General features: G+C 45.4%; 1 protein-coding gene across 2 annotated transcripts in view; it reads left to right on the top strand.

Annotated features, from left to right (window-relative positions):
• The window catches only part of LOC110498626 (CXXC-type zinc finger protein 4), a 31,265-nt gene extending 24,147 nt beyond the window's left edge, over positions 1-7,118 (top strand). For both annotated transcript variants that reach the window (XM_090187826.1, XM_090187827.1), the window contains exon 3: positions 5,217-7,118. In XM_090187826.1, coding sequence (XP_090043952.1) covers positions 5,217-5,261 — 45 coding nt within the window. In that variant the 3' untranslated portion in view covers positions 5,262-7,118. The remainder of the gene's footprint in view (positions 1-5,216) is intronic.
• The last annotated feature ends 11,951 nt before the right edge of the window (positions 7,119-19,069 follow it).

Genomic DNA, 19,069 nt, shown 5'->3' on the forward strand with positions numbered 1-19,069 from the left:
TCCAGGACCCAGTTGCACAGGGCGGGGTTCAGACCCAGGGACCAAAACGCAATGATGAGCTTGGACGGTACTATGGTGTTGAAGGTTGAGCTGTAGTCAATGAACAGCATTCTTCCATAGGTATTCCTCTTGTCCAAATGGGATAGGGCAGTGTGCAGTGCGATGGTGATTGCGTCATCCATGGATCTATTGGTGCGGTATGCAAATTGCAGTGGGTCTAGGGTGGCCGGTAAGGTCGAGGTGATATGATCCTTGACTAGCCTCTGAAAGCACTTCATGATGACAGAAGTGAGTGCTACGGGGCAATAGTCATTTAGTTCAGTTACCTTTGCTTTCCTGGGTACAGGAACAATGGTGGACATCTTGAAGCAAGTGGGAACAACCGACTGGGATAGGGAGAGATTGAATATGTTCGTGAACACTCCAGCCAGCTGGATGCCGTTTGGGACGGCAGCCTTGCGAGGGTTAACACGCTTAAACGTCTTACTCACATCAGCCTTTGAGATGGAGAGCTCACAATCCTCGGGAGTGGCCGTGACCCGCGTTGGTGGCACTGTTTTCCTTGAAGCGGGTGAAGGTGTTTAGCCTGTCTGGGAGCAAGACGTCGGTGTCTGCGACGTGGCTGCTTTTCCCTTTATAATCAGTGATTGTCTGGAGTCCCTGCCACATACGTCTTGTGTCTGTGCCGTTGAATTGCGACTTCACTTTGTCTCTTTGTCTAAACTTTGACTTCACTTTTTCTTTTGTTTTGCTTGTCTGATTGCCTTATGGAGGGCATAACTGTACTGTTTGTACTTGGCCATCGTCCCAGTCACCTTGACGTGGTTAAATGTGGTGGTTCACGCTTTCAGCTTTGCACGAATCTGTCCACGGTTTCTGGTTAGGGTAGGTTTTAATAGTCACAATGGGAACAACATCCCCTAGACACTTCCTTGTGAACTCAATGTTATTCTGGGGCAACCCGGAACACATCCCAGTCCGTGTGAACTCTGACTTCCTGTCTCCCCCATGTCCCTTTTTAAAGATATTTACCTGAACTCTGTGGCTCTGCTTTAAATGTCAGGGCCTTTCCAGTTTGGGGGTTTGGAGTCATTTGTATTTTTCAGGGGAGTTGTGAATCTCTTCACTCGGTTAAAGTCCAACCCAGTAGTGGCTCACATTGTGTTCCTTACCTGTGTGTTATTGTAGCTGGGTAGTTATGCTCCGCTGGCGGCCTCAGAGTTCCAGTGGTGTTGACGTGAGGCTGAGCCGCTGCGTTACCCTGGCTTGATATGAGGTGAAACCTCAGTGTTACGCCGGGGACAGGGGAGCAACACTATCAGCCCTCCTCACCCTCCTTTTCCCTTTCTCTCTCTCTCTCTGGTCTCTCACATGCTGTGTCATTCTGTTTCGTTTCTCCATCTCTTTCTCTCCCTCCCTCATATTATTTCTCTTCTCCATTTATCTACTCTCCACCACCCCCCCCCCCCCCCCCCCTCTCTCTGCCTCCTTTCTCTCTGGCGGTGGGTTGATGGAGTGATTTCGATGGGATGCTGCGGAGGCAGGCAGGGGAGCGAGGAGACGTGGAGCTGTGCTAATTGAGCTGCCTTTGTGCCTGGTCACTGCAGTGAGCCAAGGCAAGGGACCTGGGAGAACGAGGGAATCTGAGAACACACACACATACTCTGTCTCAGACACACAATGCAAGCAGCACTCAAGAGTCCCCACCGCCAAATAGATCGATAGCGCAGGACTTAACAAAACGGAGACATGGCGAGCGCCCACATCAGGGTCATTATTGTGGAGAGTGGAGCATCTCACTTCCATCCAGGGACTGATCAATGACCGAATGTATGGATCAACATAAACATCCTCCCCTTTACCCTCCTTTCTCTCACTGCCTCAGTCTTCTACCTAACAAACTGTCATGTTTCTGGACTAGGGAAGCTTATACCTTTTTGCACACTCAAAGCAAACTGTGTCGGCTCCATCATTTATTTTAGCAGTGTCCTTTTTTTTTGTTGCATGGTTCAAGCGACTTTGGTGGATGTGTAACCCGGCTAGCTCAGTACAGCATGGTTTGGCATGGCTCTGTCATGTCAAATGCCCTCTGTTAAAGTATCATGTTTTAGGAGTGTGGTGGTGGAGTGAGCTTCAGCACAGGGTTCCATGTTGCTTATTGTTTTTTCTTGCTCTTAGAATGTAGATCCTGGTTATTGGACTAACACATTGCGGCACTCCCATCTATTTCTTTCACATTCTTATTTTGGGGTTTAATTTCAAGGATCTGCTCCTGGTGGAGGTTCTTTCCCATGGCTGGGCCGCTTCTTAATTACGTGTGAACATGGAAATGCGTCTCGTACTGCGGATTACTTTTAGGCTCCTCTCCCACTCCTCTCTCTCTCTATTCCTCTCTCTCTCTCTCTCTCTCACACTCTAGCTGTCTGCTTCAGCTCTGTAGCTCTCTCTCTCTCTCTCTCTCTCTATTCCTCTCTCTCTCTCGCTCACACGCTAGCTGTCTGCTTCAGCTCTGTATCTCTCTCTCTCTCTCTCTCTCTATTCCTCTCTCTCTCTCTCGCTCTCTCTCTCTCTCTCTCTCTCTTCCTCTCTCTTTCTCGCTCACACGCTAGCTGTCTGCTTCAGCTCTGTAGCTCTCTCTGTTGCCAAGAATCTCTGTCTCCCTTTCTCCACGTTTCACTCCAAATTTCACACACATTTTCACTCTTTCAGCTTGTATTAGCCAACATTATTCTGACACTCACCTTCATTCATAGATAGTTTGAGACGTTTGTGGGAACCATGTGTTCGGAACCTTCACAGCCTTGCTATATTCTCTTTCAGTATGTTACTTCAGTATTTGTTAAGGCATGACACGTTATGATGTTGGCTAACTCTCTGTTTTCTGGGTCTCGACCGGGTTCCATTCTCCTGGATTCTGCTGTGTCCCGTCTTCCATTCCCTCCTCTGTTCCAACCAGAGGAGAAGCTTTGAGGACATTCAGTCATTTCCATGTTGTGATCTCCAGTATTTCATTGAGCCTTTTTGTATCGCCAACAGGCGACAGTAGCGTTAGCCTGCCAGTACAGGTGGGAAGTAGATGTGGGGGAATAGGTTCCTGTAAGTGTGGGGTTATCCTGCGTTTTAGCCCACTTGAAATAATGGTAAACAGAGCACTCAACCAAAGAGCAGAGAAATAACCACCTAAAAAAGTGTGTTAATTGAATAAATGAATCCATGGTTGTGTTGAACCTTACTAATTGAATAATGTTGCCATAAGATGTACTTTAAATGCTTTCCTAGTTGGCTGACGGTTACACTGAGGGGAAGGTAGTCTGTAAACTCCATTAACTGGGCCTGTAAATTAACCTACATTACTAAAGTGGTAAAGTGGCATTTTTTCAATTAGCCAGCTAAATACTGTAGGAATTTGTAGGAATGAAAAATGTATTTTCTAATTGTACAACTGCTTACTTTCTCTGTATACTGTAGGAATTCACACTGTAGGAAAGTGGTGTCTCGCGATTTAATGTATGAATGCTTCCCGTCTAATTAGTTGAGACATTACTGTGCTTGTGTGGGTTTTGTAAAGTGGAAAGGGGCAGGTGACATAACGGACCAGAGAGGTTATGATGAAACCATTGTGCATCGTAACCCATTCTGATTGCCTCGGTTGCTCTAGTATTAATCTTTACATGACGTCAACCCTCCTGTTGCTGTGGCCTAACGTACTGTATTTGTGAGCTTCTCTCAGAATATATTAGAAGCTGTTCTACGATGTAGGCGATCCGGGGGGGGTGGGGGGGGGTTGGGGGGGGGGGGGGGGGGGGGGGGGTGTTGTAATTCCATATTTGGATGAGTAGGCCTGTATTCAGTGATGTTAGTGTTTGGCTGTATTGATAGAATTGTAGCCTCCCTCCCTCTGCGTCACTGGTTCACTGACTGACTCGCTGGTACATCAATTAGTTGGTTGTTGTTACACAAGTGCTTAGCAGTATGCTTGGCCGCTAACCCATCACCTGGTTCACTAACACAGTGCTGGATCTCTACCCATGTTCCCTCTTGAGGTCCGATCTGTGTGACTTTCTAGTGAAACACCTGTTTTGTGGTGGGAAAATGTGCATTTGCATCCTTGTTTATTGTTGCAATATGTTGTATTGTTGCAATATAATGTTGCAATATAATGTTGTAATATAAAGTTGTGTACCTGGTATATCTCACATGGCAGTTTTGTTGACAAAATACAGAAGGAAAGTTTAATAAATTGTATGTTGCTGGATCTTTTGTTATATGCATGAACGGGTGATTGAATGAATACATAATTTGCGTACCAATATTTAAGCTCATCCCACGTAGGATTATATGACATACTGTATCATAGCACCAGAATTGGCTAGCTACTTGTTGTTAATGCAGCCCACATCTTGGTTATATCAGAGTACCTAGCCCTAAGACACTCATCCACCTCCTCTGTGAAGAGTCAGTGATTATACTCATATTGAAATATCACATTTCCCCTCCTCTCTCTTCCACTCCTCTCTGCTCAGAGTAAAGTGATTTTTTGTTTCAATCAGACACCACCGTTTCCATCGAGCTGGAGGGGAAAAAAACACACAAAAAACAGCTAATTGGTTATGGGGATTTCCGGGGACTTTTTTTTATGTTGTGAATTAAAAATGGTAGTTGGTTTCCAAAAAGGAAGTGGCTGTCACTCCAGTGTAGTGGGGCTGGCGCGGCCCCAAATTGAAATGACGCGCTGGTTCCCCCTCACTGCGGCTGGAGCTTCCCGTAATTAAACGCCTCATTGTTGCATCATGGGAATTTTGTGGTGAATATTTCATCATGGTGTAGTGATTTATTTGGGTGTGGGTGTTTTTTAGGGAGGTGGGTGGTAGGTACTGGAGGTGTCTTTAACCTTGGGACGCTCTTAGAGGAAATTAGACGTGGGGATAACTAAGGTATGTCTGGGTTGAAGAAGTGAGTGGTTTGACTGCTCAGCTGTTGTGGCCGTTCTACAAACAAAGTATTCTTTGTGAGAGAAAATAAAGATTCTAAGGTGAAATCCGGGCCACCTCAGACAACATGCAGTAGGCCTCCTGGTGTCCCAGTGGCCTTGTATATTGTACTCACATTTTTTCCCCTTGGTTTTAAAATGCTCAAAAGAAGAAAGATACACTTTTCCTTTCGCCTTGGTAACTGTTGCTAACCGTTTGCCTTTGCTCTTTTCGTTTCTCCTACAGAGGACACCAGTCAACAATAGCGAGGCATTCCGGTGGTTCTTTTAGAGCGCCCGACCTTAGTGACATCAACACGCGGTCAGAGGTCCAGTTAGAACTCTGATGACATCACTGCAGGAAGCACTGGGGGTTCAGAGAACCCAAACAACCTCCCAGTTTTTAAACCAGGAGGCAGAAACTCTAAAAAGATGAAACGATAAACATTATGGTGTTGGTTTAACTCTGTAATTTCCTTTCCTGTGTAATTATTGTACCTTTTGACAGTATCATAATGTCTATTTTCGGTGTATATGAATGTGTTTCCGTGTCGTTTGGCTGTAAAGTTTACAGTCAATCTTATGTAAAGGACTCAATGGACAATCATCTCCAATACGTCAACAACAAAGATGGCCGCTGCTGGGATTGATCATGTGATCGTCACACACAACCCCTGAGCAATAATCTTTAAAGTTGATTATTCTGCTTGTGTTTTCCCTTTATTTCCATTTTCAAATTATTATATCGAAGCTGAATTATTTTTTATAAAATGTGTCATTTTTGTTTAATGCTTGCATTCCCTGTTTGTGTGTGCGAGCGCCTCTGACTGAGAGAAACTATAAGGTCCTCCTTGGTAAATGTCATGTATCATATAAGTGACGCACCATGCCAGAGAGAACGGCATTATTATTTAGATGCTTTCATTTGGGCTTTCTTTCAGTTTTTGTCCAGCACGTTACCAAAACAGGGCACATTGTCTTGTGTAGCGGGTTGTACTTTATTGGAAAACAAAAAGGAGCATCGTTGTGTTAGTTACTGCACAAAGGGGTGGTTACGAGCCAGACTGCGTTTCTCTTCGGTTTTGATACGCTTCAAAGATGGTGTTATGATTGGCTATTTCATGTAACTGTCTTGCCACCTCCTGACCATCATCTGGTTTTTGTTTGAAATACAAAGGTCATCTTATAGGTAACACTATACTTAAATCCTGCAGGTATAATGCCTCATTACTTATATCCTGCAGGCATAATGCTTCATTACTTGTTATTAGCAGGTATAATGCTTCATTACTTGTTATTAGCAGGTATAATGCTTTATTGCTTGTTTATAAGCAGGTATAATGCTTTATTGCTTGTTTATAAGCAGGTATAATGCTTTATTGCTTGTTTATAAGCAGGTATAATGCTTTATTGCTTGTTTATAAGCAGGTATAATGCTTTATTGCTTGTTTATAAGCAGGTATAATGCTTTATTGCTTGTTTATAAGCAGGTATAATGCTTTATTGCTTGTTTATAAGCAGGTATAATGCTTTATTGCTTGTTTATAAGCAGGTATAATGCTTCATTACTTGTTATAAGCATGTAATGTCCGTTAGAATGTCTTATGAGGTTTATGATATATACTTGCAGACTAAGTAAAGTGTTACTGGTTATTACACCCACGCTGTCTAAAAGGGACTTATTAATAATACTAGTAAAGGAATTCTGAGGTTAAATTAACATTATTCAAATGGAATATTAAGTCAACAGTACAGTTTACATATCTGACAACAGTTATATACATTGTTCACTGTGAGTATCTGTCTGACTACAGTTATTCTGGAAGTACGGGACTTTCCATACCTTTCTCCTGCAGAGACCACAATAACAACAAATGTCTGTTGAGCTGAAGCAAGAAGTGAACACATTCCAAAAACAACAAAAAATGATTCAATAAATGACTCATCGTCTTCAAAACCCTATTGTTGCATGTGTAAATGTGTTTTGGTTTTAAAGATTAACAAGAATTTGTATATTGTTGTTGTGATGCTTTTATGTGTTAAAATAAAAAAAAAGGACTAAAAACAAATATTTTGAATGTCAACGAATAACGCAACATTTTTATCCTCACATTGTACAATTAAATATTGGATTATGATTCACCTGCAATGTTTTTCCTCTCTCATTTGCTGCTGCTGCGAAGCATCACTCAAACAACAACGAGGAGAGGATATATAAACGGCATTGGTTGCATCCCTAGTCACGTCTCCCCCGGAATACTAAAATGTCGCATGGTGGAAGAGAGTCATTCCCAGAGGCAGCAGGCTTTAAAGAACTAGTGAAATCCCATGTGGTTTGTCACACTGGTAGAAGGAGGAGGGGAGGGGGGCGCCTGAGATGGCTTGTGCAGCCCGAATGATTTCCAGGTCTGGGGGGGGGTTGGCGAGAGTAGTGAGGGGGACAGTGGAGGAGGGGATAGAGGGGTGCATTCGGGTTTGCTGTGAATTACTGGGGTCGCTGAGGAGACGGTGGAAGATGAAATCATCCGGGACCGACTTTTTCCTCCTCGGTAACGAAACCCACGCAGCCGTAACCTGCGTCTTGAGCTGCTGGCGGCAAAAGGCCTGAGAGAGGAGAGCTACATTGGAAATCGTTCTGCGTGCATTCCGCGGCAGATGCGTCTGTGTGGCAAATCCCCGCCACAGCCGGTGATGGGAAGGTGATAAATAACGTGCATCGGGAGCGCCGGCCGCTGAGATTAAACCATATCAGAGATTGGCTTCCTCTAATCCCCCTCTTCTCCTCCTCCCTCTCCTCTCCTGGATCAGTCTGGAAACTGGGATTTAAAGTCCTCAGGCCCCTGTGGTACCGTTTTCCCCCTCCTGCACTGAGAGTGTGTGGGGGGGGGGGGAGAAAAAAGGTAAAGTATACGGGATGAAGATGTATGAGCTGAGTATTCTCCCATGAAATGTGTGCAGCGCTCATCTCAGATGGAGATGGGAATGGAACTAGGGATGGGGACTTGGTGAGACAGGCTGTGCCAGGAGGACTCTATACAGCAGGGGTGGGCAATCATTTTGGCTCGAGGGCCACATGAGGATTTAAAAAATCAGCAGAGGGCCACACATTTTTTCCAGACCGGTTTGTTTGTCAAAAGCAATTTGTGGGCCAGAAAAAGTGCAGGTGTTTAAAAATATGTAGGTTGATTATCATTTCTAAATACTTTCTATCTGGTTTTAGAATGTTCAAAATCATTTCCAGCCCCCCTTCATAGGATTTCATTAGGGTGGTTGGGTCATAGAATGGAAACTCTAACGTCCGTTTTCCCGGATCAAAATGAAACCTAGACCTAGGGCCCAAAAACATGTCCTTAACCGGGTGAGCATCCCTCCCTCCCCTGCATTCAGAAATTATATTCTCCATTGAGTAGGCAATTTAGTCCAGACTATAATCTAAATTTGTGTCTCGGAAAACAGCCCTAAACAACAAACCTACACCACCTAACTGTACACTGTTATAATTAGTGAGTTGCCCATAGGAATATAGAACGGGCTTCTCCATTTAAATCCATGATGGCATAATGAGTGGACGTTGCAAGCCCTTTCTATGGATTCTATTTCTATGGTGATGCCCTTTTATCTTCCAGGGGGAATACATCCAGGAGATTAGATGCTTACCCCCAACCATGCCCTTCACTGAGATTTGGAGTCCTTGTGGTCCTCCTGGTAATCCCTTTAGGGATTTCTGACTGCAGGGGAGGGATGCTCACACCGTTAAGTTATCCCTGGCACACAGGACTAGCACAGGGAAAACGCACAGTCACTTTCTTGGAATGAATGAATACTGGAATGCTGCTCAGGGAATGGGAATGTTGTTGATGGGAAATATGGAGTTTCCAGTTGGGCGGAAGTGATGCGTCTGTATCCTGACGGTGCAGGTTTTTTCCTCCTTTAAACCTGCAATATGTCACTTTTTGGGTGACCTGACCAAATTCACATAGAAATGTGATTTATAGATCATTCATTCTTATTGAAAGCATGTATAAGAAGCAGTGTTCTATATGTGTTATTTCTATGCTTCCCGTTCTTAAGTTTTGTTTTTGCATCTTTTCCTTTGTGTTTTGTACACCAGCCACAAACAGCTGAAAATACTATATTGTTGGTTATAGAAAATATATTTAACAGCAGTTAGATGGTACAATGATTCTCTACACTATACTTATTTTTATTTTTTTACATAAACTGAAATCAGGCAAACTATTACAATTTTAGCAACCAGAAATTGGCATAGTGATTTCTGCATAGTGCATCTTTAACTGCCACCTCATCTAAAATAATGTTTTAGTTTAAGGGCCAGGTGTTTTTCCTCATCACGTGATCTGACCAGACATGCGTTTATCACTACAGGCTGTGGTTTAGGGCCAGGAGTTTTTCCTGATCAGGTCATGTGGTCATTCTAATGTACTGTATGTACACGGATGGGCCTAGCTAGCTATTCATTTCAAAGTATACAGCTGCTGTGTTTTCTATCCGTTTTATGTTCATCCTAATGTGTATTCTAAATGGTCTCTTTCTCCATCAAACCTACACCCTCACATCCAACTCCGTCTGTGAGGCGATAGTTCATGTATGCACAGTGCACACACACGTGCGCGCGCCTTCCCCAGTGCACGACATAACACTTGGCCACTCTGGGTGAGTCACACCACACAGGAGAGGAAAACGAGACAGAGAGAAAAAGAGAGGGAAGCTCGATGTGTCACTCTCCCACCCACCCTCTCTCTCTCTCTCTCTCTCTCTCCCACCCACCCTCCCTCTCTCTCCCACCCACCCTCTCTCTCTCTCTCTCTCCCACCCCCTCTCTCTCTCTCTCCCACCCACCCACCCTCTCTCTCCCACCCCCTCTCTCTCTCTCTCCCACCCACCCACCCTCTCTCTCTCTCCCACCCACCCACCCTCTCTCTCTCTCCCACCCCCCCTCTCTCTCTCCCACCCTCTCTCTCTCTCTCTCTCTCTCTCTCTCTCTCTCTCCTCTTTCATTATTTATTTACTGTCTGCAGTTATTCCGTCGCACGCATATTGATGCGGAGAAAGCAGGGTGTGAGTGCGTGTCAGAATCATTCCCTGACGAGGGAGACAAGGTGGAAGTAATCAGCGGAGCGCTGATGCTATATGACAGGCCTAGAGCCGCCGGTACACATTTAAGAGCAGGTAGGAGGAGAGGAGGAGGGAGAGAGAGAGAGAGAAAACACATCTGCCCTCTGAAAGGAGTTTGTAGTTTAGTCTTCAGGGTGAGAAGTGTTTTTAAGGAACTTCAAAACGTTTTTTGGGGGGAGGAAAAAAAATCACCTGGGCTCATATTGTCTGAGGTTATGAAGTCTCCTCAAGACAAGACTCAGCTACCCGTATGCAGGTGTAACAGGAAGGACCCATAGAAGGTCAAGCCTTTATGTACCAGGTAGGACCTTCGAGGGCCAGTTCATTTCCTGCTTACCATAGTGATTGAAATCAGGCACTTGGAGAGACCTACCCATTTGCCTGAATGTTTGAGCATTTGATTGTAGGCCTCAAAATTCTTGAATGTTTTACAGCCCACACACATAAATGCATTAACATTTTCAATTATTTGTAGCTGTATTGCTGTACAAGACATAGGTGGAGAGAGTTTGGCCGAAACTGACAAAGGGATTCTACAGTGTTGGTGACTACTATATTCAATCAGTACCGATATCCAGATGTTTGCGGGGGGAGACCATTCAGTTCTCTTTCCAAGCTGTGTGATTGATTGATTGAATTAATATTCAGTTCACTATTTGCTGCTCACAATAAACATGATTTTATCAATTCAATTAATCGATGTGTACTCATGCAGGGTCAGAAGAAATGTTGTTGTGTTTTAACCTCTGAAGGCTCCCATTCTGTTTTGATTTAATAGACTCTTTAGAAGCTGAGTGAATCTCAAAAGTCTTGCCTCAATTCCTTGCATTCTCTCTCCTCTCCTTATAACACATTGGAGAAAATTAGGGAGGAAGCGCAGACCTTCTCCAATGTGTTTTGAGAAGGATGCAGAGAATCATATTTTCACCCCCTTCCTGAAGAATGTGCAGGCACCTCCTTGGCTTGCTCTCTGCTCATTGGCTCTCCCTGTTCCTCTCCTGCTCTCTGAGGCAGGTAGATTGATTAGTTATCCTGCAGCCTCCTGAGTGAGCGTACTGAACCCTGCTGTCTCTCGCTCCCGCCCGCGCACACACACACACATACACACCATCTGCTCATCCCTCTGACAGACTCCAGTTTCCAGGGTAATTGATGAATGGGGAAAGTTAATATGTTTAGGGTACGTCCCCCACCATTCCACACACACACACACACACACACACACACACACACACACACACACACACACACACACACACACACACACACACACACACACACACACACACACACACACACACACACACACACACACACACACACACACACCACAGGGGGATCAGGCCAGCCTGATTGATTGATCGGGGTGGTGAGCCTCCTGACGTCCACTGACATTTCTCCACATCATTTAAACCCTCCTTTCCCCCCGGTGGCAGGCCCCAGACTGACCACTGAGGAATTAGCCAATCAAAGTCACTCACTGGAGGTGTATTTCAGGGCGGCAGCACTGAGGCTCGCTATGCAGACGGAGGCTGTGTTCCAATGTCCACTGTTTAGAATGCATCTCTGATATATGGTTTCATGCTCATTTTGTATGTTAGTGTGGCCTGTGGACATTGGAATAGAGACCGGGACTGGACATCATGGAAGACAGGAAAGGAGCCTCAGTTAGTAAAGGAACTGCCTGTAGTTAGTAAAGGAACTGCTCATACAGCATTCATATTGTATCTTATAGACAAGACAAAGTGTTGCCTTGCTTGAGGTTGGACACAGTTTTGATGTTCTGCTTTTAACCACTCAAATCCAATCTGACGTAATAGGAAGGCAGGTGTTAAGTAGATCAGTGTTCCATCTGTGTGTTCTAAAACAATATCATTTCAGACCATTGTGTTGCCTCCAATCTGTTTTAAGCCTCCTAGGGTAATCAAATTGACTTGTGTCAAAAGGACACAGAATGATGTCATCGGGCAACGCTACCAAGGCTCAGAGCTAATGGAGTGATTGGCAGAGTGACAAGTCGCATATCTACACTTATCAAATTAGAAAAATTCCCAGAGTAACGTATTCAATTATTTACAGCAATCTTTTTCAAACGTGGCGATAAAGTTGTTTTAGATGTGGATCCGACTCATTTAAAATAATGAAATCGGCTACCGCATAACTCCCACACACCTCAAACCTCTATGTTTATATGAATGTGTTGACTTGTTGTGGCATGACACAGCTGTGCTTGTGGGGAGACCGTACGCTAGTGTGTGACAGCAGCCTATACTGATAATCTCGCCAGCTGGATCAAATGTAAATTCCCAGTCATCACATTTTTCATTTCCAGAAGCCCATATGCATCATCCTTCATAGAGCGTTGTCACTGTGACTGATCAACCAAGATATACGTCAATCCATCTATATCCACCCATGCATCCATTCATCCACTCGTTTATCATCCATCCATCTATCCGTCCGTCCATATTAGACAACCCTTCTTGGATATTCATAACATTATCAATGTCAGTTAAGGCATGGCCTAGCAGCCATTTTGACTGGATAGAATAAGTTATTAGAATACAATACATTGGATTCAATACATTGGAATTTGAATAACATAATTGTCCACATGTGAAAATGTGCCTTTGGCTTCACAACATGGTTGAGATAAAAACGATGATCAGGAGCAACATAGCCAAAACACTGGTCTCCCTCTTAGAAACATGGTGGTGGGATATAGTAGTGGGGGTGGGGGGCGGGGGTTTATGTGTCACGTCCCATTGAGGTCACGGAATGGCAGATGCATTTAACAAAGCAAACCGCCAGGAGAAGCTCAGTACTTCACCTGTCTCTGTAGATTAGGCCATCACCTCGTCCGCCCAGCCCGTCATATTTAGAGCCACCACTCACGATTCAAAATTCATAAAACCACCAGAAACTAGGGTGGTATGAAATGTTAAAGTGCTGAAGATGGCATGTTTTAGTACACTTACAGGAAGCATGGGGTCGCTCCATGTGAAAACATTACATATGACGACTTTAAGGATTTTCCCAATGTCCATAAAAGTGTTGCTGACATTAAATGAAACTGACATTTAAGTACTTCAGTAGCTGGGTTTCCATCTGATTGGCGACAAATGTTCAGATTCTAGAATCTGCGTAAAGAAAATATGCGCATTTTCTACACGGACGTGTTGCGGTTTAAAATCCGTGTGCGATGTAGTGCACACAAAATGTGTTTTATCGCTTCAGTTTTCATGTACCGAGTAATAATCTAAAGTTGAATATGTTTCCATCACATTTTCAACTCTACTTTTGTCACAGAAACTGTTGCGTTAAATAGCAAATGTACCTACTCTGGTCACGTGCGCTCTCACCGACAGCTGGCAGATACAGTACAGGTAGGCTGTGCTGAAAGGCTGGTCTACATTTTTATTTATTTTACTAGGCAAGTCAGTTAAGAACAAATTCTTATTTTCAATGACGGCCTAGGAACAGTGGGTCAACTGCCTGTTCAAGGGCAGAACGACAGATTTGTACCTTGTCAGCTCAGGGATTTGAACTTCCGGTTACTAGTCCAACGCTCTAACCACTAGGCTACCCTGCCGCCCCATGATGAGATTATTATGGATAAGTCATAGCATCTATCAAGCATCTATCATCACGTTATCAGAATCAGACAATCAATATTTATTGGAAAGGACCATCAAGTTCATCACTGTGCACTTTCACCACCCTGTGAAGTTCATCATAAATGATCTCATCTGTAGACTAATAAACTACATGGTTTCCCTAGGAGAAGACCACACACCACATCATCGGGTGACTCCAAGTTGACTTCCATACGACGGCTCTCATATCAATATTTGGGCATAAAGGCATTTCCACCACCACTTCTCACATAATTAATTTTACCGACACTAAAAGATCCCACCATGTCGAACTAACAAATTATCTGTCGGCGTTTATACAATTGTACCGAAACTTCCTGTTTCCATCACAGCCGTCATGATTTTCTTTTAATACGGTATCACTTTACTCGCATAAAACTGTGGATGGAAACGTGGATAATAGTGAAATAAACCAGGCATTTCTAGGCCTTATATCAAACACAGTGGTTAGGCACATAGACCAAGGCTCAGGAGTTACAGTAGAGACTATACCCTAGGTAGAGAGCCACCCCTATAGAGGAGCACAGTGGGCCTCTCGCTCTCCTCACCAGCATGATTAATAACCCAGGTGCCCTGTAATCGCTCCATCATCTATCTATGTAAATGCCCCCAGACCCACCGTGCCGCTTTGACTGATGGCAGCTCCACTGGGCTGTGTGTGTGTGTGTGTGTGTGTGTGTGTGTGTGTGTGTGTGTGTGTGTGTGTGTGTGTGTGTGTGTGTGTGTGTGTGTGTGTGTGTCTCTGTATGTGTGTGTGGGAAAGACTCATCTGACCCAGATACCCTCTTCTGGAAAAGGATATCGGCATCCCATTAAAATGTGATTGGAGGTGGAAGGCTGCTGAATTCCTGATATGTGGGAAGGAGAGGAGGAGAAGAGGGGAGGAAGGGAAGTGGAGGGGGAGAAGAGGGGAGGAAGAGTAGGGGAGAAGAGGAGGGGGAGGGAAGTGGAGGGAGAGAAGAGGGGAGGAAGGGAAGTGGAGGGGGAGAAGAGGGGAGGAAGGGAAGTGGAGGGGGAGAAGAGGGGAGGAAGAGTAGGGGAGAAGAGGAGGGGGAGGGAAGTGGAGGGAGAGAAGAGGGGAGGAAGGGAAGTGGAGGGGGAGAAGAGGGGAGGAAGGGAAATGGAGGGGGAGAAGAGGGGAGGAAGAGTAGGGGAGAAGAGGAGGGGGAGGGAAGTGGAGGGAGAGAAGAGGGGAGGAAGGGAAGTGGAGGGGGAGAAGAGGGGAGGAAGGGAAGTGGAGGGGGAGAAGAGGGGAGGAAGAGTAGGGGAGAAGAGGAGGGGGAGGGAAGTGGAGGGAGAGAAGAGGGGAGGAAGGGAAGTGGAGGGGGAGAAGAGGGGAGGAAGGGAAGTGGAGGGGGAGAAGAGAAGAGGAAGAGTAGGGGAGAAGAGGAGGGGGAGGGAAGTGGAGGGAGAGAAGAGGGGAGGAAGGGAAGTGGAGGGGGAGAAGAGGGGAGGAAGGGAAGTGGAGGGGGAGAAGAGAAGAGGAAGAGTAGGGGAGAAGAGGAGGGGGAGGGAAGTGGAGGGAGAGAAGAGGGGCGGGGGGGAGAGGGGGAGGGGAGAAGAGGGGGAGAAGAGGGGAGAGGGGGAGAAGAGGGGAGAAGAGGAGAGGAGAGGAAGAGTAGGGGAGAAGAGGAGGGGGGAGGGAAGGAAGGAAGAGAAGAAGAGGGAGAGGGGGAGGATAATAAGGAGGTGGGGCGAACAGAAGTAAAGAGTGATGATCCAGAAGAGATGCTTTACGCCGGTGAACCGTAGGCTCCCCAGGGGCATGAGGGCAAGAAAAAGAGTGAGAAAGAAGAGGGGGAATAAAAAAAGGAGGGGGGGGTGTAAAGGTCACAGAGTCTCATTGTCTTAAAACGTGATAATTGGCTGGATGACAGCATATTAAAAGAAGCAAAATAACACGGAGAAGGAAGGAACATCCCAACGTTGGATCAAATATAACGCCAATAATATTTAGTAGATGTCCTTATTTATAGTGACTCAGTTAATGCATTTAGGCCGGTATTTCATCCCGTATCCCCCTTTTCAGCTATGCACCTTTTACAGGCAATGTTCGTGGAGACCACATTCATGGTAAACACTGCATATGTCGGCTCAATCTGAAATTACCTGTAAATGTCAAGCGCACTAATTCCCGGATCAAATAGAATTGGCCTTATTCCACATTCAGTTGAGGCATCTTGAGGGGTGTGTGGATAGGGAAGTGCCTCTCACACCCTCCTTAGCCACTGTTTGGGAGAAGTGGGATGTAGCCACTATTTGGGAGAATTGGGACGTAGCCAGGGGTGTGGTTTTCTGGTGAATTAATCATCTTATTGACTGCAGATGTGGAGCCCTGACACCTGGCTGCAATCAAGGGTTGCCAACACAAGAGTGGAACTGCTAGTAAAAGCTCTAGTGGGTGCTATTGCTGTGAGCTACGTTTAGTAGACTCCTGGCACAGCAGCCACAAACAGCTTTACAGGGGTTAGGGGTTAGTATAATGGATGTCACGGTGCTTAGCGGGTACCACTTCCTCCTGATTGGGCTCACACCGAGGCTCGGAACCAGGACCTCTGCTTTACTAGCACATGTGACCTCCCTCCCGAAGTGTCTTGCCAGTTGCTACATGCGAAAAGCTAGTTATTCGGCGGCGCAAGTAGGGACACTTCAGGCTGGGGACACTTCAGGTTGGGGACACTTCAGTCTGGGGCTTCACACATCCCCATGTGCTACATTAGCTCCCCTGCATAAGAGAAGACTGTGTGGGGTAAGAGGCAACTCCATTGCATAGGAGAAGACTGTGTGGGCTAAGAGGCAACTCCATTGCATAGGAGAAGACAGCGTGGGCTAAGAAGCAGCTCCATTGCATAGGAGAAGACTGCGTGGGGTAAGAGGCAACTCCATTGCATAGGAGAAGACTGCGTGGGGTAAGAGGCAACTCCATTGCATAAGAGAAGACTGTGTGGGGTAAGAGGCAACTCCATTGCATAGGAGAAGACTGCGTGGGGTAAGAGGCAACTCCATTGCATAGGAGAAGACTGCGTGGGGTAAGAGGCAACTCCATTGCATAGGAGAAGACAGCGTGGGCTAAGAAGCAGCTCCATTGCATAGGAGAAGACTGTGTGGGGTAAGAGGCAACTCCATTGCATAGGAGAAGACTGCGTGGGCTAAGAGGCAGCTCCATTGCATAGGAGAAGACTGCGTGGGCTAAGAGGCAGCTCCATTGCATAGGAGAAGACTGCGTGGGGTAAGAGGCAACTCCATTGCATAGGAGAAGACTGTGTGGGGTAAGAGGCAGCTCCATTGCATAGGAGAAGACTGCGTGGGGTAAGAGGCAACTCCATTGCATAGGAGAAGACTGCGTGGGGTAAGAGGCAACTCCATTGCATAGGAGAAGACTGCGTGGGGTAAGAGGCAACTCCATTGCATAGGAGAAGACTGCGTGGGGTAAGAGGCAACTCCATTGCATAGGAGAAGACTGCGTGGGCTAAGAGGCAACTCCCCTGCATAGGAGAAGACTGCGTGGGCTAAGAGGCAGCTCTCCTAGTTTCCCCCAAAGTTGTCATTCCGAGATGCATTTTCCCGTTTGAGTTACTCCTTGTTTCAAAAAACGAATAAAGCACAACGCCTCTCCTCCATGTGACCGACTTGTTGTGTGTACATACGGACATGTATGTGGAACTGATCGATGCACACAAACACTTCATGTTTTTAAATATATGTCAATTGTAAAGTATTTTGTCTGTAATATCTTTTCTTTACGTGTCCGACCCCAGTAAGACGAGCGGTCGTCATTGGCGTCGGCTAAAGGGGATCCTAATAAATCACATTTAAATAGTTTATGAAAGTAAAATGTTTCTTGCTTAAACCCCTGTCTCTCATGCTGTTGGACTACCACACACACATGTGACAAGCCCCTGCACCTGCGGGCATGCCACACAGTAAGACTTGTGCTGTCACAGGAGGTGTCTACCCTAAGATCAGTGGTGGAAAAAGTACCCAATGTTTCATACTACCACACACACATGTGACAAGCCCCTCCACCTGCGGGCATGCCACACAGTAAGCCTTGTGCTGTCACAGGAGGTGTCTACCCTAAGATCAGTGGTGGAAAAAGTACCCAATGTTTCATACTACCACACACATGTGACAAGCCCCTGCACCTGCTGGCATGCCACACAGTAAGCCTTGTGCTGTCACAGGAGGTGTCTACCCTAAGATCAGTGGTGGAAAAAGTACCCAATGTTTCATACTACCACACACATGTGACAAGCCCCTGCACCTGCGGGCATGCCACACAGTAAGACTTGTGCTGTCACAGGAGGTGTCTACCCTAAGATCAGTGGTGGAAAAAGTACCCAATGTTTCATACTAGTGTAAAAATACCTTAAAAGAGAATTACTCCAGTGAAAGTCACTCCGTAAAATACTACTTGAGTAAAAGTCTAAAAGTATTTTGTTTTAAATGTACTTAAGTATCAAAAGTATAAATCATTTAAAATGTCTTATATTAAGCAAACCAGATGACACGATTTTCTTGTTTTTTAAATTTACGGATAGCCAGGGGCACAGTTCAATAATCAGACATAATTTACAAATGAAGCACTTGTGTTTAGTGAGTCTGCCAGATCAGAGGCACTAGGGATGACCAGGGATGTTCCCTTGATAAGTGTGTGAATTAGACAATTTTCCTCTCCTGCTAAGCATTCAAAATGTAACAAGTACTTTTAGGTGTCAGGGTAAATGTAAGGAGTAAAAACAGTAAAGTACAGATACATGAAAAAACAACTTAAGTAGTAGTTAAAAGTATTTTTACTTGAGTACTTCACACCACTGCCTAAGATGGATGCCATGGTAAAGACTACACGGCCCATAACCACCTGCTCTAAAGGTCACCTGGCCTGAGTGGCCTCATTATGGTTTAAATTAACAGCATCTGCGCTGCATTGGTGGTTTTCCACACGGAGAGCAGCTGAAGACTATCCAAGTTCCATGGAACTTTGTTTAAAAACAGAGGTGCAGAAATATGGACCCAGAGGTGCAGAAATATGGACCCAGAGGTGCAGAAATATGGACCCAGGGGTGCAGAAATATGGACCCAGAAGTGCAGAAATATGGACCCAGAGGTGCAGAAATATGGACCCAGAGGTGCAGAAATATGGACCCAGAGGTGCAGAAATATGGACCCAGAGGTGCAGAAATATGGACCCAGGGGTGCAGAAATATGGACCCAGAAGTGCAGAAATATGGACCCAGAGGTGCAGAAATATGGACCCAGAGGTGCAGAAATATGGACCCAGAGGTGCAGAAATATGGACCCAGAGGTA

This window comes from Oncorhynchus mykiss, chromosome 10 (assembly GCF_057628025.1).
Source record: "Oncorhynchus mykiss isolate SJ-2025 chromosome 10, ASM5762802v1, whole genome shotgun sequence".
NCBI lineage: Eukaryota > Metazoa > Chordata > Actinopteri > Salmoniformes > Salmonidae > Oncorhynchus > Oncorhynchus mykiss.